The sequence below is a fragment of the Eulemur rufifrons genome, chromosome 23 (assembly GCF_041146395.1).
Source record: "Eulemur rufifrons isolate Redbay chromosome 23, OSU_ERuf_1, whole genome shotgun sequence".
Taxonomy (NCBI): Eukaryota; Metazoa; Chordata; class Mammalia; order Primates; family Lemuridae; genus Eulemur; species Eulemur rufifrons.
In genome coordinates, this window is record NC_091005.1 from 31460358 (window position 1) to 31486191 (window position 25834).

At 37.6% G+C, this 25834-nt stretch overlaps 1 protein-coding gene across 1 annotated transcript in view; it reads left to right on the forward strand.

The window, feature by feature from the left end:
• Positions 1 to 24476, forward strand: part of NETO2 (neuropilin and tolloid like 2) — a 59429-nt gene extending 34953 nt beyond the window's left edge. The window contains exons 7-10 of the mRNA XM_069456338.1: positions 3898 to 4126; positions 19232 to 19345; positions 20536 to 21129; positions 24040 to 24476. Coding sequence (XP_069312439.1) covers positions 3898 to 4126; positions 19232 to 19345; positions 20536 to 21116 — 924 coding nt within the window. The 3' untranslated portion in view covers positions 21117 to 21129; positions 24040 to 24476. The remainder of the gene's footprint in view (positions 1 to 3897; positions 4127 to 19231; positions 19346 to 20535; positions 21130 to 24039) is intronic.
• Positions 24477 to 25834: the final 1358 nt, after the last annotated feature.

Below are 25834 nucleotides of genomic sequence, written 5' to 3' on the forward strand. Positions count from 1 at the left end.
CGTGATACTCTGAAATTTTTAAAAAAAAGTAGTATAAATTGGTACAACCACATTGAAGAGCTGTTTGGCATGCTTTGGTAAAGCTAAAAATGGTCATATGCTGAAACACAGCAAGTATACTTCTACATTTATACCCAAATGAAATTATCATATTATGTGCATAATGTGAATACAAGAATGTTTACAGCAGTATTAGTTAATAATAAGTAAGCTAAATCCAAAAGAATGGATAGTGACTGATTTCTATAATTGGTACAAGGTTTTAAAATATGCAGAACACTATATATTTTTATAGATAAATATGAAAATATTGAAATGTGCACCAAATTAAATAAACAGTATTTCTTAGATGTCCTTACTCTTCTTTATTGAAATATTCCATGAAAAGTTAGTTCCATATTCATAAGTTTTTTAGGAGTATTATGTAGAATATTGATTATTAGAGAATCTGTGTTACTTTTTGTTTTTTCTCTTATCAAGTTGTGATTTGAGAGGATGTGTTACTTTTAATAAAAGTAAATTGACTTTTAAAAAGTTAAAAAATAAGTTATACACAGTTGACCTAAGAACTGAGTCAAATTTTAAAATTTAAATGTTAAACTAAATGAGTAAACAGATGGTTTTATTTAAGAAATAAGTTTAAAAATGCTAAAGTTGGCCAGGCATTGTGGCTCACACCTGTAATCCTAGCACTCTGGGAGGCTGAGGTGGGAGGATTTTTCGAGATCAGTAGTTCGAGACCAGCCTGAGCAAGAGCGAGACCCCATCTCTACTAAAAAAAAAAAAAAGAAAGAAAGAAAAAAGAAATTATATGGACAACTAAAAATATATAGAAAAAATTAGCCGGGCATGGTGGTGCATGCCTGTAGTCCCAGCTACTTGGGAGGCTGAGGCAGAAGGATGGCTTAAGCCCAGGAGTTTAAGGTTGCTGTGAGCTAGGCTGATGCCACGGCACTGTAGCCGGGGTAAAAGAGCGAGACTCTGTCTCTAAAAAAAAAAAAAAAAAAGTGTTAAAGTTCACCATAATCCTTGAATATTCAAAATGAGATAAACTAGTTAGTGGATGATGGTCAAGAAAAATATCCGCTTATAAATAGGCAAAAGAAAATCATTGGTGTTAAAGAGCATACAAATAGTATTTTGGTTTATTTTTATCAGTGGCCTTTTCTGGACATTTCATTTCTGTTGGGTTTTGAGGGGCTCCAATAGATAGCATCCCTCTTCTTTGGCGGAGTTCTGAACCAACTGAAAAATAAAAGTGTCATGATGTGGAGATTCAGAATAGCCCCTTTGTTACAGTAAAGGATGGGATAGAAGAAACAGCATAGTGACACAGTGAAATTAGTCTTGCTACCTCCCTGACTACCAATCTTACCTCCCGTCTCAGTCTAGAGTAGGCCATCCATCTCAAGGAAAGTTCGCATGTGCAGAGCAAACTTACCCAGCTCGCTGGTCCAGGGAAAGAGGGAGGGAAAAAGAGACCAAACTCCCCACCATCCGGGTAAGTCACTCTGCATCCCTGGGCAGAATATAGGGCTAGGGTAAGAGTAAGATATCTTCTCATGCAATTTCGAGTGAGAGAAGAGTAGTTTGTGACTTTCCTCTGACATTTCATTTTGTCAGATTCATACTTTGAGTATTTTCTGAAAACTAGTTTAACTAAGCTATTAAACTTCAGTAGTTAGCTGTATTTACAGTAGGAAAGAGTGTCGTAATCTTATATGATTTATCTTTAACTCTTGATTTTTTTAAAAAAAATATGTCTTTGAAGAGCGTTTACTATAGCCTTGTACTATAGCCATGTTTCTTTGGATTAAAAGAGCAGAGAGTAAACACTTTAGACATCCTGTGCTGACACTTAGTTTACCGATTCATAGTTTTACAAACCTAGTCGCTTGTTACCTGCTATGAGCAAGAATTACACTGGGTAAGATCTGGCACGTGACGTCTCCCGGAGCCCTCACGGTCTGGTGAGGAGTCAGTAATTCCAGTGCCAGTGACACTGCCACAGACCCTGAGCAGTGTCTTGGCTACACAGATGATGGGAGATTGCTGAGAACTGATGATACAGTGAAGGTGATTTGTTGCTTCTGTGTTAAAATACATGCATGAAGATTTTGTAAAGTTTTGAAATAAAAATCTTATTACCATTCTCTTGTCACCATTCTCATGGCAGTGACAAACTCTTCATTTCAAGTAAACCGTTAGTCACAATGTAACTCTTTGAGCTGTATTTTTTTAATTATTTCCCCTTAGTTTTATGCCCTCAAGGTATTTTGCGGTGGGGTGGGGGTAGGAATATGTGACATGACTTTTTTGTTTTATTAAGCCCTTTAGATTAAGGGGTAGAGGGCTGGGTGCGGTGGCTCACACCTGTAATCCCAGCACTTTGGGAGGCTGAGGCAAGAGAATTGCTTGGGTTCAGGAGTTTGAGGTTGCAGTGAGCTATGATGATGCCACGACACTGTAGCCCGGGCAGCAGAGTGAGACCCTGCCTGAGTGGGGAAAATAAGGGTGGGTGGCATACTGCTACCTTGAAGGTAACAACTAGAAAGGAAATATTCATTAGATGTCTTCAGTGACAATCAAAGGAAATCATTCTTTTTCACTCAGTAAAATTTTAATTGTAGAGTCACATGAGTAACTACAGCCACAAAAGGGAACTGGGGAGGTGGCACCCCGTGGAGTGGGAAGAATATATCCTTCAGAGGCAGACCAACCTGGGTTCAGATCCTTGCCCTAAATAACAAATTCCTGAATCTCTCTATCCATAAACAGTGATACCTGCTTTATTAGGTTCATTTGGAGATTAATGCTTAAAGTTTTTCTAAGCCCACAACGTAAAGGAAATCTTTTAAGAATGGGCCAAATGTATTTTAAGAAATAACTTAGTGCTGGTTAGGAAACCGCCTACAAATTTGAATAAGAAGGATGCTAAAGTGCTTCTTCTGATACTACAGTTCATATCTTCCTGTCTAAAAAGTGTAGAAATCATTAAGAGGTGAAATCTTATGTGTGCAACAGTGAGACAGAGGGAAAATAAATGATAGAACCCATGGACGTGAGTATGGTTAGGAGTATAAGTAAGATAAAATATTTTTGATGTGTTATAGCAAAAGCAGGACATACATATTTTACATTAAATCTTTGTTTTAAAATGTGCAGAAAAACTGAACTTGCCACTTAATCACATTCATTGTTAGAATACTAGAATTGAATGGTTGTTTTATTTTCCCTCCCTGTCAGTCCCATGAGTTTATTTTATAATGAGAAAAATATGTTAAGACAGTTATGCCTCCTGGAGCCAGAAGATCCTTCTCTGTATAGGCAAAACATAAACTAGGTTTCTTAATGCTTGGTTCCACTATTAAGACAACCAGAGGGCCGGGCATGGTGGCTCACGCCTGTAATCCTAGCATTCTGGGAGGCCGAGGCAGGAGGATCGCTCGAGGTCAGGAGTTCGAGACCAGCCTGAGCAAGAGCGAGACCCCTTCTCTACTAAAAATAGAAAGAAATTATATGGACAACTAAAAATATATACAGAAAAAATTAGCCGGGCATGGTGGCACATGCCTGTAGTCCCAGCTACTCGGGAGGCTGAGGCAGGAGGATCACTTGAGCCCAGGAGTTTGAGGTTGCTGTGAGCTAGGTTGACGCCACGGCACTCTAGCCCAGGCAACAGAGTGAGACTCTGTCTCAAAAAAAAAGAAAAAAAAGACAACCAGAGAAACAGACCAGAACAGTCTTAGTTCATTTAACTCCTTAGGCATCAGCCTTTTATCTATTATGTCTTTATGTCAGCTGTCATAATTCAGTCTACCATGTTGGGTATGAATAGTAGAAAACTTCAAATGTGTCTTTTTAAAAGCAGTGTTTTTCTTTGTGTTGATGTTACAGATTTATTTGAGGTTCCTAGATTATCAAATGGAGCACTCAAATGAATGCAAGAGAAACTTCGTTGCAGTCTATGATGGAAGCAGTTCTATTGAAAATCTGAAGGCCAAGTTTTGCAGCACTGTGGCCAATGACGTAATGCTTAAAACAGGAGTTGGAGTCATACGAATGTGGGCAGATGAAGGTAGTCGGCTTAGCAGGTTTAGAATGCTCTTTACTTCCTTTGTGGAGCGTAAGTAAATAATTCCTATAGTATTGAGATCTTTTACATAATTTTCACTCATTCACAATACACTTATTGAGCATTTAGTTTTTAAAATTTATTTGCATTTTTTAAATTTTAAAAACATTTCTAAATTGGTTTTTCCATGTTGCCCAGGCTGGCCTTGAACTCCAAGGCTCAAGCGGTTCCCCCACCGCAGCCTCCCAAGTAGCTAAGACTACAAGTGCACGATACCACACTGAGCAGCTTTTGCTTTTGACAAAAACTGCAAGTCACAGAGGATATGGAAACAACTAAATCTTGGTCCCTGTTCTTGAAGAATTGACTATCGTGGAAAAAAAATCCATGTTAATGGATAAATTGGATCACTGCCTCATTATAAAGATGTAAACAAACAACGGGGATTGTAGAAAATGGAGACTGATACTTTCTCTCAAGATTTTCTAACCTATCAGTAGCATTTAGCTTGGTGAATAATTATGATTCTACCAAAGCATGGTCACCAAAGATTTAGATATGCTATTGATGTTTTCTTTCTTTAAGTTTTTGTTCTTAAATAACTTTAAGCTTACAGAAAGTTATAAAAATAGTAGAGTTTTCACTTATGTCCTTCACTCAGATTTTCCTAATGTTAACATCTCACAAAGCCATACTGAAAATTAACACTGATGCAATATTGTTAATTAAATCTATAACCCTTATTCAGATAGCTCTGGTTTTGCTGTTTATGTCTTATGATCCAGTTTCCTGCATTGCTTTTGTCAGTTGTGCTAAGTCTTCTCCATCTGTGGCAATTAGTCTTTCTCCATCTTCCCTTGACACATTTGAAGGAATGCTGGCCAATTTAGTAGAACGTCCATCAGTTTGGGTTTGTGTACTGTTTTCTGAGGGATTCAGTTGAGGCTACGAGTTTCTATTAAGCCTGTGAAAGTACGTTGTGCTTTTCTCGGAACATCGCGGCAGTGAGGTGCAGGTACCTGATACCACCTTGTCTCGCTGCTAGTGATGTGAGCTTTGAGCACTTCGTTACGCTGCCACCTGCCAATTTTCTCCACTGAAAAGTTAACTGTTTTTTTCCTTTTGAATTAGTAAGTCTCTTTGAGACTGTACAAATATCCATTCTCTCACTAATTTTAGCATCCATTGATAGTTTCTGCCTGTAACAGTTATTACCGTAGTGTTTACCTAACAGTGATTTTCCATTTCCATCATTCCTCCTACATATATTATTATAATTAGAATTCTGCTGTAAGGAAAAACTATTCTTTTTTTCCTCACTTATTTATTCATTTCTTTGTTTATATCAGTATGGATTCATGGATATTTTGCCCATTGGGAGCTCTTCACTTTGCCTCCTATATCCTTTTGATGTACCCAGTTACAATTTTTTAAATCACTTTTTTTATTTTCTGGTACCACTCAGTGAACCAGGCTCAACTTGTATTTCCCCTGCCCCAGCTCTAGAACCAACCATATTTCAAAGGAGCCCTTTCTTTATCTTACAGTAAGAGACCTGACTCTAATTATCCAAAGTATATTTATTTGTTCAATCCCAATATGCACAAAAAGTTTTGTAATTGTTAACTCATATACCTCTGAGAAAGTTCTTAACACAGTACTTTATTTGTATACAGTTCTTTTTGTCTTTAGCCTTACTGTCAAAATACTATTTTCCATTTACTTAGGTTGTTTTCCTCTCACCTTTCTTTGGAGTTATGTTATTCATTTGTAATATACTTAGATTCTCTGTGATTGTTTACATTTCATTTTGTGTTCCCCCCCACATTGTGGTTTCTTTAAATTGTTTTTATCTTGGGGGTACTTGGAACATGACTGTCATTCTCAGAGAGCTTCACACAGAGACAGACTGGAAAGTGTGGTCGCCCTGCCCTCCCTGCTCTCCGGTCCCCCCCACTCTCTGCATCCCATTGCCACCTCCCCCCATCTCTCTTTACACAAATGAGCAAATACTTATGTATTTTCTTATGACCCTTTTTTTCTTACATGAAGGCATTAAGTACATTCACATTGTTGTACAACTATTACCACTATCCTTTTCCAGAGCATTTTTATTATTCCAAAGTCAAACTCTGAACCCATCAAACAATAACTCCCAATTTCTCTCGCCTCCCACTCCTGGTAACCTCTGTTCTACTTAGTCTCTTGTGAATTTCTCCATTCCAGGTAACTCATACGAAGTGGAATCGCACAGTATTTGTCCTTCTGTGTCTGGCTTATTTCACTCAGCTTAGTCTTTTCAGGCTTTGTCCATGTTGTAGTATGTGTCAGAATTTCCTTTTTTAAGGCTGAATAGTATTCCATCGTATGTACGTGTCATATTTTGTTTATACATTCATGTGTTGATGGATACTTGGGTTATTTCTGCCTTTTGGCTCTTGTGAGTAAGGTTGCCATGAACATTGGACAGAGGGCCCTAGTTTCTCCACCTCCTTGCCAACATGTGTTATTTTTTGTTTATTTTTATAATAGCCATCCTCATGTGTATAAAGTGGTGTCTCATTGTGATTTTGATTGCCTAGTAATTATCCCATCTTTTCATGGGCTTCTTGGCCATTAGTGTACATACTTGGAGAAATCTCTGTTCAAGTCCTTTGACCATTTTTGAATTAGGGGTTTTTTAATTTGAAGAAGTTCTTTACATACTCTGGGTATTAATCCTTTATCAGATATATGATTAGCAGATATTTTTCTTTTTTTTTTTTTTTTTTTTTTGAGACAGAGTCTCACTCTGTTGCCCAGGCTAGAGTGAGTGCCGTGGCGTCAGCCTAGCTCACAGCAACCTCAAACTCCTGGGCTCAAGCAATCCTCCTGTCTCAGCCTCCCGAGTAGCTGGGACTACAGGCATGCACCACCATGCCCGGCTAATTTTTTCTATATATATTTTTAGCTGTCCATATAATTTCTTTCTATTTTTAGTAGAGATGGGGTCTCGCTCTTGCTCAGGCTGGTCTCGAACTCCTGAGCTCAAACGATCCGCCCACCTCGGCCTCCCAGAGTGCTAGGATTACAGGCGTGAGCCACCGCGCCCGGCCAGATATTTTTCTTATTCTGTGTTGTCTTTTGGCTCCCTTGATAGTGTTCTTTGAGGTATAGAAGTTTTTAATTTTTATGAAGCCCAATCAATTTTTGCTTTTGTCACCTTTACATTTGGTATGATCTCTAAGAAATCATTGCTAAAACCAGTGTCATGAGGCTTTTCCCATATGTTTTCTTCCAAGAGCTTTATAGTTTTAGCTTTCACTTACATTTATGCCTTTGATCCATTTGGAGTTAATTGTTGTATATGGTGTAAGGTAAGCGCCCAACTTCAGTCTTTTTCATGTGGATATTCAGTTTTCCACAGGTCATTTGTTGAAAAAACTATCCTTTCCCCATTGAGTGGTCTTGGCATCCTTGTCAGAAATCATATGGGCTGGATGTGGTGTTATGCAGCCAGTAGTCCCAGCTACTTGGAGCACTTGAGCCCAGGAGCTCCTGTTAATAGCCACTGTACATCAACCTGGACAACATAGAGAAACCCCATCTCTAAAACAAACCAACAAAATCAGTTGGCCATTTATATGAAGGTTTATTTCTGAGCTCTCTATTCCATTGTTCAATACCTCTGTCCTTATGCCAATACCAATGGTTTTGATTAATGTAGATTTGCAGTAAGTTTTGAAATCAAAATGTGAGTCCTCTTTTTTCTTCTTTTTCAAGACTGGTTTGGCTATTGAGTATCCCTTGAGAGTCCATGCATTTTAGAATGGGCTTTTCTGTTTCTACAAAGTAACACTGTTGGGATTTTTGATAGGGATCACTTTAACTCTGTGGTTCACTGAGTAATACTGTCATCTTAACTACAGTGAAGCTTTTCAATCCATGAACACAAGATGTATTCCTATTTATTTGTCATCTTTAATCTTATTCAGCAATATTTTGTAGTTTTCAACGTACAAGTCTTTTGTCTCCTTGGTTAAATTTATTCCTAAGTATTTTATTCTTTTTTATACTATTGTAAATGGAATTATTTTCTTAATTTCATTTTCTGATTGTTCATCATTAGTGTATAGAAATGCAGCTGATTTTTGTGGGTTGGTTTTGCATCCTGCAACTTTGCTGAATTAGTTTTTTATTTTATTTTTTATTTTTTGAGACACAGTCTCACTCTGTCACCCTGTGTAGAGTGCAGTGGCATCATCTTAGCTCACTGCAACCTCAAACTCCTGAGCTCAAGGGATCCTCTTGCCTAAGCCTCCCAAGAAGCTGGGACTACAGGCAACACCACAGCACCTGGCTAATTTTTCTATTTTTAGTAGAGATGAGGTCTCGCTCTTGCTCAGGCTAGTCTCGAACTGCTGAGCTCAAGCAATCCTCCCGCCTTGGCCTCCCAGAGTGCTAGATTACAGGTGTGAGCCACCATGCCCAGCCTGAATTAGTTTATTAACTATAACAGGTGTGTGTATGTAGTCTTTAGGGTTTACCACATATAAGATCATGTCATCTGTGAACAGAGAAAATTTTATATTTTCCTTTCCAATTTGGATACCTCTTATTTCCTTTCCTAATTGCCCTAGCCAGATCTTCCAGTACTGTTTCTTGATCCTGATATTAGTGGAAAAGCTGTCAGTCCATTGCCATTGAGTATAGTATTAATAGCTGTGGGTTTTTCATAAATGGCCTTTATCACATTAAGGAAGTTTTCATCTATTCGTATTTTATTGAGTGTTTTTGTCAAGAAAGGGTGTTCAATTTTGTCAAATGCTTTTCCTTTTCAGTTAACATGATCATATTTTCTTTCCCTTCATTCTGTTCATGTGTGATATATTAAACTGATTTTCGTATGTTGAACCACCCTTGCATTCTGGGAATAAATCCCACTTGGTCATGGTGTATAATCCCTTTATATTTTTTTGAATTCTGTAGTAGTATTTTGTTGAGGATTTTAATGTCAACATTCATAATGGATTTTGGTCTATAATTAGTTTTCCTTTCTTACATCTTTTTTTAGCTTTAGTATCAGGATAATGTGGGCCTCATAGAATGAACGTGAATGAAGTGTTTGTTCTTCAACTTTTTGGAAGAGTTTGAGGAGTGGTGTTAATACTTTAAGTGTTTATTTGAATTCACCAGTAAAGCTATTCTTTGTGGAGAGGTTTTTGATGACTTCTTTAATTTCCTTGCTAGTTATAGGTCTATTCAGATTTTCTGTTTCTTTCTGATACAGTTTTGGTAGATTGTACGTTTCTAGAATTTGGCCATTTCACCTACGTCATCAGTTTGTTGGCATACACTTGTTCTTAGTATTCTCTTATGACCCTAATATGTGTAAGATCTGGAGTAATGTCTCCACTTGCATTTCTGATTTTATAATAACTTGAGTTTTTCTTTTTTTCTTAGTCTGTCTCATTCTAACTAAAAGTTCATCAGTTTTGTTATTTTTTTCAAAGAATCAGCATTTGGGGTTTTTATTTTCTCTATTTTTCTATTCTCTATTTTATCTATCTGTACTCTGATCTTTATTATTTAGTTACTTCTGTTAGCTTCAGGTTTAATTTGCTCTTCTCTTTCTAGTTCCTTAAGGTGTAAAGTTAAGTTACTGATCTGAGTACTTTCTTCTTTTTTAATGTAGGCATTTACAGCTGCAAATTTCTCTATCAGCTCTGCTTTCACTTCTCCCCATAAGTTTCGGCATATTGTGTTTTTCATTTCATTTGTCTGAGGTATTTTCTAATTTCCATTGTGATTGCTTCTTTGAAATCATGACTTTGAAAGTTGTATAAAAATATGTGGTTTAATTTCCACAAATTTGCGAATATTTTTGTTTTCCTTCGGTTATTAATTTCCAGTCTCATTTCAGTGTGATTAGAAAAGACATTTTGTATAATTTCAATCTTTTAAAATGTATTAACACTGGTTTTTTAGCTGAACATATATGATCTATCCTAGAGACTGTTCAGTATACATAAGGAAAATGCATATTGTGTTGTTGGGTAGAGTTTTCCATGTACATGTTAGGTCCAGTTGGTTTATAGTGTTATTCAGGTCCTTTATTTCCTGTTGATCTTCTGTCTGGTGGTTCTATCCATTTTTGAAAGTGATGTGTTAAAGTCTTTATTATTGTAGAGCTGCCTATTTCTCCTCAATTCTGTCAGTTTGCTTTATATTATATATTTTGGAGCTCTGATTTAGTCCATATATGTTTATAATTGTTTTATCTTTTTGGTGAATTGACCCTTTATCAATATATCGTGTCCATTTTTGTCTGAGATTAGTATCACCACCCCAGCTCTCTTTTAGTAACTATTTGCATGGAATATCTTTTCCCATCCTTTCACTTTAAACCTTTTTGTATCTTTAGATCTAAAGTGAGTGTCTTACGGATAGCATATAGTTAATTGGATCTTTTTTTAAATCAGTTTTGCCAATCTCTTTCTTTTGATTGAAGAATTTGTTTACATTTAAGATAACTACCCATAAGGAAGGACTTCTGTCATTTTGGATTTATTTTCTGTCTTTTAGCTTTGCAGTCCCTTGTTTCCTCCATTACTGTCTTCTTTTGTGTTTAGTTGATTTTTTGTAGTGACAAGTTTTGATTCCCTTCTCATTCCCTTTTGTATATATTTTATAAATATGTTCTTTGTGTTTACCATGGAAATTGTGTCTTTTTGTGAATTCTTTAAGTCTTTAGAAGTTATCTTTACTGTTTGGTGAGCATGTAGGAACTTTTTCATATTTAGGGTGGTATAGCTCACATACAGACAACTAACCCAGCTTAAAAGTGGAGAAACTTGGCCAGGCATGGTGGCTCACGCCTATAATCCTAGCACTTTGGAAGCCAAGGTGGGAGGATTTCTTGAGGCCGGGAGTTCGAGACCAGCCTGAGCAAGATGAGATCCCATCTCTACAAAAATACAAAAACTGACCAGGCGTGGTGGCGCGCACCTGTAGTCCCAGCTACTCAGGAGACTGAGGCAGGAGGATCACTTGAGCCCAAAAGTTTGAGGTTGCAGTGGAGTTCTGATGACGCCACTTCATTCTAGCCTGGGCAATAGAGCAAGATCCTGTCCAAAAAAAATAAAAAGAAAAGGAGAAACTTTAAGGGCAGAATCTAGGATTCTTCCCTTAGATTCCTGAAAATTCAAATAAATAAATCCTCACCAGGAAAAATTGGTTCTCCTGTATTTTTTCTCGAACTCCTGATCTCGAGCTATCCACCCGCCTCGGCCTCCCAGAGTGCTAGGTCCTGTATTTTTTTATCTTTCTATCTCCTAAAAATCCAAGTGATGTGTCAGTACTTACTTCCAATATTTATTTGTTTATTTTGCTTATCATAAGTGTAGATCATATTACATTACGTTTGGCAAAATATGCTTTCAGAAATATCGTCATTTTTTTACTTGATGTTGAATGGCCCTTAACTTGAATCTGCATTTGGGCAGGGATGATGAGCCTCTCCAACTGGTCCCTTTCCCCAGATTCATCTCATACATGAAGAGAATTACCATTTTAAGACACATCTGAACTTCCCAGATATAGTCAACTGTCTATGTTCACATCACATGTATTCTCAAAATAAATGGTATATCTCGTCTCATGTCCTCATAAGGAGAACAAATATTTTAGCTTTTATATGACTGATGAATCTGTTAAAATGTCAAGTTATGTGATTTGTGCAAATCTGAAGTTTGTAAATACATAGGTCTAACCGTAAAATATCATCAGATTTTTTTCTTGACAAATTTGAAAATTACTAGTTTTTCTCTTTACTTATATTTTATTATATTGTTTTCATGCATTCTATATTGAAATCATGACTGTTACCACATACAGGCTTTATTATAGCTGAACTCTTCTACCTATAATTTTAAAGGACTTTATGAGTTGCCAGATGGTCAGTGTGTTATGAAGCCAGTTTGGCCAACCAGCCCTCCTACCTGCTTTCCATTTGTTTATTTAACATTTATTGTACGAGGTTTGATACTGTGAAGACACAGAGATCAATGAAACAGTCCCTGTGCTAAAGAGTTTTACAATCAATTAGGTAAGGCGACATATATGCAGATAATGACAGTACAGAATTAACTATGACAAAGACCATTTGAGAAATAAAACAAGGTGCTTTCCTGTTAAATATCCCGGTTACTTCAAGCAGGTGGTGTCGATCATGGAGCCTTTGAGTCTTTGAGTGTAGGTCTTTTGAGTTTATCCCTGACCATAGGTATATTTTAGAAGGTAGAAATGTTCATTGAGGTTGTTATTCCAAACAGAGGCAGTAGAATGAACAAAGGCATTGAACCAGAGCTAATTTGGGCCACAAGAGGTAGCGATTAAGTGAGTTCTAGAGGGAGCAGTAGAGAAAGGAGTCGGGAAAGGTAGATTAAAGCTGGAATAAGAAGGCCTTTAAATTAAAGGCTAAATTTAGACTTTATCTTGTAGGCATCAGGGAGTTTTGTGCCACAGAGTGACATCATCAGAGCCGTGCTTTAGATGGGACCTGGAGTCTAGTTAAAAGGTTACTTCCGTAGTCACCCTGGGCAAACATGAAGGTCTGAATCAAAACAGTGGCAGGGAGAATAGAAAAGAATTGTGGAGATACAATCAACAAGATTTCGTGACTAGTGAAAAATGAAAGGTAAGAGAGAATGAGTCAGAATGCACCCCTAATTTTGAGTCCGACTGACTCGGAACGTGGAATTGAACAGATAAGACGGAAAGTGTTTTTGTTGTTTGGGACGCGGCGAGGTCTCGGGCGTTGGGGACCGGCCGTTCGCCCTGAGGGAACCGCCGCCACCACGTGGTCACGGTGGATGCGACCTGAGCTTGTTTCTAAAACTTTTTTTTTAATTTGAGGACTTTTCAAACTTAAAAAATAAACTCTATGCAGAGGCTGTTTCACTGTTTTAAATAACTACAAATCAGTGCTTTATGCAAGGACATGATGAACAAGAAACCTTTTAGCTTTGCCCGGCTTCCCCCTCCCCGCCCTTGTGCCCGCCCGCACCGCCCCGCACCGCCCCGCACGCTGCCCGCCCGCACCGCCCCGCACCGCCCCGCACCGCCCCGCACCGCCCCGCACCGCCCCGCACCGCCCCGCACGCTGCCCGCCAGCCCTGGGGCTTCCGCCCGCGATGTCCTGTCTGCGCTGACGTGTGCTGCAATCACAAAAATACGTCCCAGATTTCAGAGGCTTGGTATGAATAAAGAATGCCAAATACCTCATTAATAGTATTCTAATCGTGTGATTAAATGAGAATATTTCGGATATTGTTCCACAGCCTTCCCAGTACCACCCACATGTTAGGTAATTTGCTCGAGGGACTCAGGGGACCCAGCATTTATTTGTGCTGTGCTCAGGGCTTGGGTTGACTACAGCGAAAGGGAGCGCGACAGGGTCCGCGGAGAAGGCCGTGGAGCCCGGGGAGACCCTGGGCAGTGGTCCGCATGCTCTCTCCGTCTGCGCACAGTGAGACCCCCTTCTCTGTTAGGGAGCGGGGAGCGCCGAGGTCACAGATGCCAGCCGAGGGCCACCTGGCGAGCAGAACCTTCTCAGGGAGCAGCCTCAGGCCTGCTAGAATGCTAGCTCTCTGCACAGATAGCTTGAATAAACTATATAAGTAAAATTAATTCCACCCACTTCCTTTTACTTTTTAATGTGGCTATTTGCTCACATTTTTGACTCATATTTGGGCAGCACTCGGCTAAATCTGAGGTAAGAAATTTTTCTCTAATGTGTTGTAGTTAAGGTATTTTCTGTATATACACTAGTGGTTTTTTGATAATGTAAATCTGAGAATTAAACAGGTGAAAAATCTCCCTCAGGTGATCTCTTTATATTAACTAATCACTAAACGTAAGACTTAAGTTGTAAGGCTGCAATAGACATAACCACATAGCCCAAATGTAGCTTTATTATCCAAGAACAAGAAAAAACTGCCCCTCCAAAAAAATGCGTGTGATCAAAATAAGGGATTTCACAGAATTTTGTAAAAATAAGAGTCCCGGTTTGAAAATCTACATTTGCTAAGCCCATTTCAGAGCTCAAAACAGTAAATTTTTACATGCCTGTCAATTCAAATTATTGAACTATTTCTTTTGTTCTCTGAGCTGTTAGTGATTTGTAATTGTTAGGATTCCACCCATGAAAACAATTACTATTTCAGAAGGGTTTATATAAATGGACTAATTCTGCATGAGAGATTCATTTCATGCTGACCCATTGTAGATTGCAGATGTAACTAAAATAGTATAACTTCGCTAAAATGGATGGTATAGAACAGCAATCAGGCCATGTTTGTTCTTCCCAGGTGCTGAATACTAATATATACCTCCCTCTTTAAGAAAGGGTATGGTTTTAGGAAAATAATTTCTAGGACTAGAACTGTGAAAACAGAAGATATTTTTGGCAGGATAAATCCATGATGTGATTTTTGGTGGCATGTTGCCTGTGGGCCCCTGCAGGCTTGTTTGAAGGGCAGAACCATTTTCCAGCATCATCGCCACTTCTCATCAAGAGTGGAGGGAGCTGAAATCCTAACCCTCCTCTTTCCCACACCGTGACCCAGGAGCGAGTAAGATGGAAAGTAGCGAGTCCTCAGGCTGTAAGTAGAGAGCAGTTCATAATTGGCACGATTTTTGCTATTCGTCCATTATTTATAAAGACTTATAGTTCAGCCATCTTATTATAGTCTTACTGAAGCATGTCATTAGCATTCCATATCAATAACTGATTCCTTCATTCTCATTTCAAACAGCCATGCTTATCCAATGAAAAGCCATAAAGCTTAATATAGTTGTAATTATAAATATGTCTCACATTTCTGTGAAACAAAATCTGACAGTATCAATGCTGTTTTCTAATTGCTTTAAATGGTATGGAGAACAGTTATAAAGAATCTGTAATAAAAACTGAGGTGTTTTCCTCTCACTGTTCAATCAATGACACAAAGCAGAAAACCTGTTTTTAGGTCACTTTTGAAGTTATAAAGCTATCAAAGTGTGGTCACATAATGATCTGTGAATTAAATTTAAAAACTAGGCCAGGCGCGGTGGCTCACGCCTGTAATCTGGGAGGCTGAGGTGGGAGGATCGCTTAGAACTCAGGCGTTCGAGACCAGCCTGAGCAAGACCAAGACCCCATCTCTACTAAAAATAGAAAAAAAATTAGCCAGGCATGGTAGCTAGCACTTGTAGTCCCAGCTATTAGGGAGGCTGAGGCAGAAGGATCGCTTGAGCCGGGAGTTTGAGGCTGCTGTGAGCTAGGCTGATGCCACTGCACGTCAGCCCAGTCAGCAGAGCCCTGTCTCTGTTGACAGCCCTTTAGCCGTGTCTCAAAAAAAAGAAAAAGCTAATGATAGTTTTACTCAGAAAATGAGAATGCCAGAGAGCCACAGTGCTAATTATAGCCTTATTCTACTTGTCTTAAAAATGGCTTATTCCCTGCATCCTAATTTGTGAGCTAGATAAAATAGGTAGTAGAATTAGAATACAATGTATAATATGATATTGTATGTGATAAAATTATGGTATGCTATGCAAATAAAAACAGAAAACTCCAGTTTGTAGAAATGAGGAACTCAAAAATGCTATGTGTTTCCCTAGGCCATTTTTTATATTTTAAAGTACCTCCATTTGTATAATATCATTTGTGGTATCTATGACACAAATGAAGTAGGTTGACTAGTTAATTTTGTAAAATAAGTGAAACTACCATACATCTTCATTCCCTGCCCTCAATCTGATGGCTTGTTTATATAAATAATATATACTTTCCTTAGGAGGAACTTTGAAACCATCAGTGTTTTCTAAGAATAATGAAGTAATTATTTGAATAGTTTAACAGTCTCTGAATAAATTATTAGGGCTGGGCGTGGTGGCTCACGCCTGTAACCCTAACACTTTGGGAAGCAGGAGGATTGATTGAGGCCAAGAATTTAAGGCCAGCCTGGGCAACAGCGAGACCTTGTCTCTACAATAAATTAAAAATAAAAAAATTAGCCGGGCATCATAGTATATGCCTGTAGTCCCAGCTTATTGGGAGACTGAGCCCAGGAGTTTGAGGTTGCTGTGAGCTATGATGACACCACTGCACTCTAGCCCAGACAACAGAGCGAGACTCTGTCTCAATTTTTAAAAAAAGTTATGAATAAAAAATAAATTACTTATTAGTTATGTACATCTTTTTCCACTTAGATTAAGAACAAAGGTATCAATATGATTGAGAGCACTAATTTCAGTCTTATCAAATTATAGAACCTGAGATACACTGTGCTCCATCCCATTCAGGCCCAGGGAGGTTAAATGCCTTAACATACGCAGATGAGCCCATAACAGAAACAATTTATATTGATTACTAGTCCATCGTTTTTTCTATTTTCTGCTGTACAGCCCTGTTGCCCAGGTTACTCACTCACCTGTTTTAGACTCTTCGGTCATGAAAGCCTCCTGGGAGTTATCCTTGAACTGTAGTGGCTAAGTACTCAGCAAACGAACCAGCTTGAAAGTTTAGTGCGAAGACTCTTTAATTGTATGTAGATAAACAAATCGTGCCTAAATTCACCTGTAAGTTGGTTTATGGTGGGGAGGGCAAAGGGATAAACAAAGCCTAGTTCATAATGACTATAGATTATTAACCTGTTGGACTGGAACTTGGGTAAATAATACCTCATAGGATTTTACAGAAAAATTATTTTTGCATTCTAATAGCAAAGCAATTTTGGATATTCTGTGTTGACCTACATTTATGAGATTATGTTCAGGGGTTTTCTGGAGACCTGTTTTTCCAGCCCATGTTCAGAGCCAACTGGGAAATAGACAAAGTGGGTAAGGCAGGGGGTGGGAAAATGCCAGCTTTATTACTATCATAATAATATACTGCAGTTGGAAAATGTGGTCTTGTGTTTCCAAACTTCCTATAACTGTACCCTAAAGAGAGAGTCTTCTCTTTGAAGGGAAAAAAATATGAAACTCGTGGCTGTTTTCTTAATAAGGTTCATTTTATATTAAGAGAAAGATATAATATTTAGGGGGAAAAAATCCCACTTGTTCAGTAAAATTTTATTTTTTTATTTTATGTTTGCTTACCTACCACAGCATTTCCCAATTTTTAAAAAAATTATTTTAAAAAATTTTTTTAAGAGATGGGGTCTCGCTCTTTCACCCAGGCTGGAGTGCAGTGGCGTGATGACAGCTCACTGCATCCTTGAACTCCTGGGCTCAAGTGATCCTCCTGCCTCAGGCTCCTCAGTAGCTGGGACTATGCATGCCTGGCTCTGTCCATTAAAATTTTAGATACTACTTGTAACTTGAAAACGAATTTTTAAAAGAAACTATAGAAAATATTTGAGATATGTCGATATAATATGGAGCAAAACTGAATTCTCCTTCCTTGATGAAGCACGTATTTTCTGTAAATCAAAACTATAGTATCTTTTAGGCAGGAAATACATTTTATCCAATTATAATTTTAGAAGTCAGAATTTTTAGGTGAGGTTTTTGGGCTTCTGTTACACCTCTATATAATCTTGTTTAATGGGGGGAAATAAATAAGCTGCCTTACTTCTGGACCTTCGGATTTTCGTTTGTGTCTTTACACTGACATATTACATCTGAGGTGCATAGGTGGCCACCACGAAAGGAAAGAAGGAGACATTCCAGGCTGAAAGAACAGTTTATATAAAATATGAAATTACATGGTATATATTCCATATACCTTTATTATCTTTTAAAATTATTTTTTAATTCAGAAGAGTAGATTTTTTCCCTTTTTTTAATCATGGTAAAATAAACGGTTACCATTTTAACCATTTTAAGTGCACAGTTGAGTGGCATTAAGTACATTCACACTTTTGTGCAGCCATCACCGCCATCCATCTCTAGAATTTTGTTATCATCCCAAACTTAAACCGATTACCCATTAAATGCTAACTCCTCTTTTCCCCCTCTTTCCAGACCCTGGTAACCTCTATACCACTTTGTCTCAATGAATTTGCCTCATATAAGTGGAATCATATTTCTCATACAATACTTAATCCATAATGATACAATTATTACACTAAGTGAAATATTTGACTTATTTCACTTAGTATAATGTTCTCAAGCTTCATCCATGTTGCATTATGTATGAGAATATCATTCCTTTTTATGACTGAATAATATTCCATTGTCTTATAGATACCACATTTTGTTTATACATTCATTCATTGACGGGCATTTTGGTTGTTTCAACCTTTTGGCTATTGTGGATAATGCTGCCATAAACACCAGTATGCGGGTATCTGTTTGATTTCCTGCTTTCAATTCTTTAGGGCATATCTCTAAAAGTAAAATTGCTGGATCTGTGCAACAGCAGTCTGTTTAAGTTTTTGAGGAGCTTCCAGTTTCCCACAATTGCTGCACCATTTGACATTCCCAGTGGCAACACACAAGGGTTTCAGTGTCCTCACATTCTTGCCGACACTGTCTTTTAAAGTTTTGAAAACATTTACCATCGGGAATCCTTGCACTCTGGGAGGCCGAGGCAGGAGGATCGCTCAAGGTCAGGAGTTCGAGACCAGCCTGAACAAGAGCGAGACCCTGTCTCTACTAAAAAATAGAAAGAAAAAAAAATAGAAAGAAATTAACCAGACAACTAAAATATATATATAGAAAAAATTAGCTGGGCATGGTGGCGCATGTCTGTAGTCCCAGCTACTCGGGAGGCTGAGGCAGGGGGATTGCTTGAGCCCAGGAGTTTGAGGTTGCTGCGAGCTAGGCTGACGCCACGGCACTCTAGCCCAGGCAACAGAGCCAGACTCTGTCTCAAAAAAAAAAAAAAAAAAAAAACATTTACCAGATTATATACTAGTTCCATAAGAGCCGTGGGAAATACATTCATATTGTCATTACACTAAAAATGACCTCTTAGTGACCAGCATAAGATGAAGTTTGTGTGAGCCAGCATCAGAGAATACTGATATTTTTGTTATTGTTTGTGTAGTACAGAGTATATTCATGGAAAGGCCTTTGAGTCAAGAAATTGCTCATAAAGTCACATTCTTAAGTGTAAAATAAATCAAAATAAGTTCATAATGTGTATGTCTGTTTTTAGCAACACAGTTTTCTCTTTTCCTTCAGCTCCCTGCACAGGTAGCACTTTCTTCTGCCACAGCAACATGTGCATCAATAATTCTCTGGTCTGCAACGGTGTTCAGAACTGTGCCTACCCTTGGGACGAAAATCATTGCAAAGGTGAGTCCGATGTAAAGGCCAGCTTTTTGAGAAAAAAAATACCCTAATGCCTTTCATTAAGGAAGACTTAAAATGCTCTTCTCTGTAACTGTGCTTAGCATAACTGCTTTGGCAGAAATGGAAACATATATATGTTCTTTTAAATGGATCGTAAACCTCTAAGATGTGGTAAAAGCAAAGAAAAATACTTACTCTCAATGAAACCAGTTTTTGTTTACAAACTGTTTTTTACCTTAAGTTGTTCAAAAAATGTATCATGGTATTTCCTGCCCTTATTTTCTTACTGTTACTGAAGTTTGTCATTTGTATTGTAAAGATATCTAAATAACTAAATAAGTTGTCAAAATAATTTAGAGGTTAGCCTGGAGTATTGTTCTTTTTTAAATTATTAATATCTGGAAACTTTAATAAAAATCAACTGACAGATTCAGTCTTGCAATATAAAAGTAGACCCATTCTAGGAACTGCTTTTTTAAAAAATTTCACTAAGTGTGCTATGCTATATTCCCAGTATATACTCTCTGAAAGATAAATATGGCTTGTCATAATAGCTGAATGTCTGCAAACTGGTTGTCAAATCACTGTCTCAGAAGTCGTTTACCTGCCTTTTATCCTCCAAGAGTTCAATAAATATTTTGATAAGGAAAGTTTATCTAATATGATACAGCTGTCTTAAATACTTGACATGAAGTATTTTTAGGTAGTCATTCAAAACCAGTAGACCATGGTAATATAGCTGGGTGGGTTAGTCTGGCCATGTTAGTTCTCTCTTCCTGGTGTCTATTAGTAGAAATATTGTGGATATACTTAAGCATGGCAGTTGGTCAAACCTACCATAGAGCAGATAGCTCACTTGATAGAATGAAAGTATTTATTTTGACATTCTGTATTTACGCATTTGATTTGATTTGCAAATTGTACGCATTCATGTATCTGCTGAGTAAAGGAACCAAGAACTCTTATCTTTCCTGTAATCTATCTGGCTATGTCATGATTGGTGGTTTTAACCAGAAGTCATAATAGAAAATATAATGATTGTTTTACTTGTTTAAAAACCTCATTGTAAATTTCATTGTCTGTCTATATTTGACCCAAGTGTTCTACTTTACCTATAAATACCTTTCAATCTGTGCCAGGGCTCTTCTTAATGAATTTTGAAAACCTTAACATTTCTCTTTCTCTTTCCACAGAAAAGAAAAAATCAGGAGTATTTGAACAAATCACTAAAACTCATGGAACAATTATTGGCATTACATCAGGGATTGTCTTGGTCCTTCTCATTATTTCTATTTTAGTACAAGTGAAACAGCCTCGAAAAAAGGTCATGGCTTGCAAAACTGCGTTTAATAAAACTGGGTTCCAAGAAGTGTTTGATCCTCCTCATTATGAACTATTTTCACTGAGGGACAAAGAGATTTCCGCGGACCTGGCAGACTGGTCGGAGGAGCTGGACAGCTGCCAGAAGGTGCGGCGCCCCTCGAGCGCCTCCCGGTGCATCCACGACCACCACTGCGGGTCGCAGGCGCCCAGCGCGAAACAGAGCAGGACCAACCTCAGCTCCATGGAGCTGCCTTTCCGAAATGACTTTGCACAACCACAGCCCATGAAAACGTTTAATAGCACCTTCAAGAAAACTAGCTACACCTTCAAACAGGCACATGAGTGCCCTGACCAGGCTCTAGAAGACAGAGTCATGGAGGAGATTCCCTGTGAAATTTATGTCAGGGGGCGAGAAGATTCTGCACAAGCGTCCATATCCATCGACTTTTAATCTTCCACTAAAGGTGACGTTAATTATTCAGTATGTATGTATGCACCCTACAGAGCACCCATGCTGTTTTCCACAGCCAGCCCTTTTTTCCTGTCAAAACTAGGAAGACCTTTATTTACCGTTAACCTCCTTTAATGGTATGTTTTCATTCTCTCTCGGGCAGTCTGTATGTGTTAAACCAACCAAGGAGCTTACTGTAATCAGTAGAAAAAATAATCATCTGTCGCCTGGCATCAGTAGAAAAAATAACAATCATCTGTTGCCTGGCATCATACAAAGAAAGCACCACCAGTTAAATAGCGTTTGAAGAGAGGAATGGTTTTGCTGAACCACTCGAGGTTCAGGCTGCCTATTAGTTTCAGCATCAGGAATACCGCTCTTGACTGATCTAGCTCGTCAATATTCTGATCCCACAATAAACTCAAAAATAAGATTTTTCTTTACATGCATTTTATTTTTCTTTTCTCTAAATTTAATTTGTTTTATAAGCCTATAGTTTTGCTATTTCAGTTTCTTACATAAATCTAAGTTGGTAATATACCACATACTTCAATGTAGGCATTTGTTCTTGAATTTGTCAAAACACAGCTAGTTACTGTGCCAATGAAGGCCCAGTTATGGTTCATCCATCTGTTTCTTCTGGACTGTTTTCTATAGTTCTGCCTTTTAATTACTGGATCCTTAGTCTTTGTTCTCTGTGCGAAGTAGTAGATCATATGATTTATCACCTTTAAATCATATTTTGTCTTAGTTATACTAGAAAATTACATAGTCCTGTAATAGATGCACCATTGCCATTTATGACTAAAAATTTGAGAAAGATAAAAACTTCTGGGCCTGGCGCGGTGCCTCACACCTGTAATCCCAGCGCTCTGGGAGGCCAAGGCGGGAGGATAGCTTGAGCTCAAGGGTCCGAGACCAGCCTGAGAAAAGCAAGACCCTTTCTCTACGGAAAATAGAAAAATTAGCTGGGCGTGGTGGCATGCGCCTGTAGTCCCAGCTCCTCAGGAGGCCGAGGCGGGAGGATCGCTTGAGCCCAGGAGTTGGAGGTTGCAGTGAGCTATGATGATGCCACTGCTCTCTGCTGGGGTTGACAGAGTGAGGCTGTCTTTAAAGAAAAAAAAATGCTCTGGCAAGCCTTTGAAATTTCCCAAGTTTGGTCATATTCATTGACAGCCCATTCATTCCTGTAAACAGAACCATTGAATCACTTTTTGGAAGGCCTGTAATTATGTTTATTTCCAATGTTTCTCATCACTAGATTGTGTTTCCTATTATTTTTGTAAAAAGATTACTTGGCTCCCTTTGTATTGGTTTATCTTACAGCATATGGTAACCAAGATTATATGAGAGTTAAAGGGAAATTTCTGAGAAACTGTATGGCCTTTAGATTGCTTCCTACTTGGGACAGTACATTTGTCCAGCTCTTATCAAGAATAATAACTTCTACTTTTTTTAAACCACTTTTGACCTTTTTTAATGGTATGTAAAACAATAATTTATAAACATAATATAAAAACTCATTGTGTTTTTTTTAGACCTTTGATATTATTTGATGCTGTACAAACTTTATTAAATCAAGATTTAAGACTTAATGACAGACTTCTTTCAGTGTTCGCATTAGCGGCTTTGTATACAAATATGCTATGATGGAACTATACACTATAACTGCTGTAAAGACCTTGGTATTGTGTACATAACCTTTTACTTTCCTTTTGTTATTGTATTTAGTTTGTGAAAAATTTTTCACTGTGTGATATTTATTGCTCTAAATCCCTACACAAATTCTATATTAAAATATACATTGTACGTGATCCTTCAATCATGTTATTTGTGGCACTGAGATTTTGGATCTTAAGACATGTACAGAAAGGAATTCGTTTGTCAAATTGTAACTAATACAGGCATGCCATTTAAAAGAGGTAAATTCTTGGCCAGGCGCCGTGGCTCGCGCCTATAATCCTAGCACTTTGGGAGGCCGAGGCGGGCGGATCATTTGAGCTCAGGAGTTCGAGACCAGCCTGAGCAAGAGCGAGACCCCGTCTCTACTAAAAATAGAAAGAAATTAGCTGGACAACTAAAAAGATATAGAAAAAACTAACCAGGCGTGGTGGCACATGCCTGTAGTCCCAGCTACTCAGGAGGCTGAGGCAGGAGGATCACTTGAGCCCAGGAGTTTGAGGTTGCTGTGAGCTAGGCTGACGCCACAGCACTCTAGTCCAGGCAGCAGAGTGAGACTCTGTCTCAAAAAAAGAAAAAAGAAATAAATAAAAGAGGTGAATTCTCACTTCCTATATTTTTGTAGTAAATTCTCAATGAAATGAGAAGTTGAAGTTGCACTGGATTTCATTAACTCTTTTAAATATTCCATAAATGTGTTCTCATAGATTAGCAAAAACTGACCTTAAATCTGATACACATATAACACTGCCTCAAAATGTTTCTTATGTCAAATTTTGTTATTTTTAACAAAGGAGATAATTTTCAGGAGATAGGAAAACCTCATAATATATTCATGATTTAAATTTGTTTTAAAATTAGCATAATTTCCGATTTTAAAAATACAACTTGGAAAGGTTAAAAAGACTTCATGAGTATAGTGTTCAATGAAGTAATACCACAGACGGTTAAGTTCTTTCAATAGTTATGTTGAATAGGCATTTTTGTAGGTAACTTATGCCAGCCAACATTTGAACAGCATAAGAAATACTTAATATAACAACTATTATCTCACTCTTCATGATGATGAAAGGGAAATTAGCGTATTTTCAATGTAAAATTATGTCCATTGTAAAAATAGCTGTTAAATCCATTTTTAACCTCTAGATTACAATAGAAAATAATATAGTATGCTTAAATACATTATAGTCACTTGTAACTATATTTTTATTTTTGAAATTTGTTTCCTATTTTCTTTTAAAAGGTCGTGAAGAGGCCTACAAAATACAGAGCCTTTAAAGAAGATTTAACGGTAAAACAGCACAGAAGTACATGGTTTCATTCAACTCAGCAAGTAAAGCTTGGACAGTAAATTTGGTTCTAAATTTTCTGGCTGCTAAAACAGAGAAACAGTTTTTGCTTTTCACAGTAGAAAACAAACAAATCTGCAAAAACAAGCTACTTTTCTCTTGAACTAAAGCATGAGGGTTCCTTATATAGGACAGCATTTGTTCAGAATTTTAAAAAGATGCGAAATGCAGAGAAAGGCCATAATGGCAAATCTTAACCCAGCGACAGCATGATTTAATGTAGTCTAGGAACACTGGTTTCTGATCACTCTGTTTTCAGGGACAGAACTAAAGAAGCAGATGATCGATAACTAAGCCTGCCTTCGACTGCAGATGTTACATGCCTTCATTGAACTATGTAGATGGGTATTAGATCTCATTATTTTGGAGTCAAAGATTTTGTCTCTATTTAGGAAGGAAAGAGAATGGAACTAATAAATTCTAGGCATTATTACCAGAATAATGCTAATTGCTGTATATATAGTCTTTGAGATCAGTGGGAAAACTTTAAAAATTGTTTTACTAAAGTGAAAGCCATAAATTTAAATAATGGAAGACATGAAATTTAGCCATCAATTCTGAAACAGCATAAAGGACAGCTCTATAATATTGTCATGGTTACCTTTCATCCCAAATTTAACACAAGATAACAACCCCCAAGTGTCCACAAATTAATTGCAGGAAACCTACTAATCCCAAATTCTGAAGTATATAGGACTAAAGTGTGTTATTTCTTTAGGGGGGGAGAAATGTTAAATCTAAAGGTTTAACAAAAAGCAAAAGGTTTTCACATTTCGTATCACGAAAGAGATTCAAAAGGCTCCTTTAACAGCGCTTATGTCAGTGTCATGTGTCATATAATTATTGGGCATTGAAAGAACCTCCTAAATGTCTGCCTCTGAACATCTTTGCAGCTCTGCTCCTGTGCGATAGGGATGCCTCCTTGTTTCAGCAGCATGTTCACTGGCGAGACGGGTGGGGAAAGCCTGGTTGTGATTGCAGGAATAATTCTCAATCAAAGGAGATTATGCTCTTGTTGCAAAATGGCATCTGCTGTATTGTTCATGTTACTTTATCGCAAGTACGAAAAATAATATGCCTTGAATCACACTGATTAGACCCAAAAGGAGCTTTGAGTTTTCAGTGTTGTTAAAGACCCAAGGAAGATGATCTGTTCCAACTTTATTAATGAGAAGACTGGAGCCCAGAGAAGTAAAGTGAGTACCCATGTCTCAGAACTCCTAGCCCAGCACTCTTTGTTTTTGCTGTCTTGTTGCTTTTCCCAGCTAAAAATTGTAAAAGTTAAGCAGTCTAAATAGCAGCCCAGATGTTTCATGTAAGCTTGTCAATCTTTTTGATTTAAAATGTAATTTATTCTATAATAGTTTTTCTCAAAGCATTATATTTCACCTTTTTTTCTTTATGTACATAATACTGTTAATTTTCAGTTTTGTTGCCATGATTCCTTTGGCTCTGAAAACTCTGCAAGACAATTACTGTGAATTCTTAATAAACAATGTTTGTTAACAGTGTATAGGCTTGATACTAGACAGAGCTTCTGTGTTTTTGCTTTTGTGATCTTTTTTAAATCTAAAAGAAACCATGTATACTCTAGAAATTAAACATTTGTGTGCTATATCTCTTGAGTTTCAGAGAATGATTTGAGTTCTGAGCCACTATAAATGACAAGGTGACCTCAGGTATATTTTT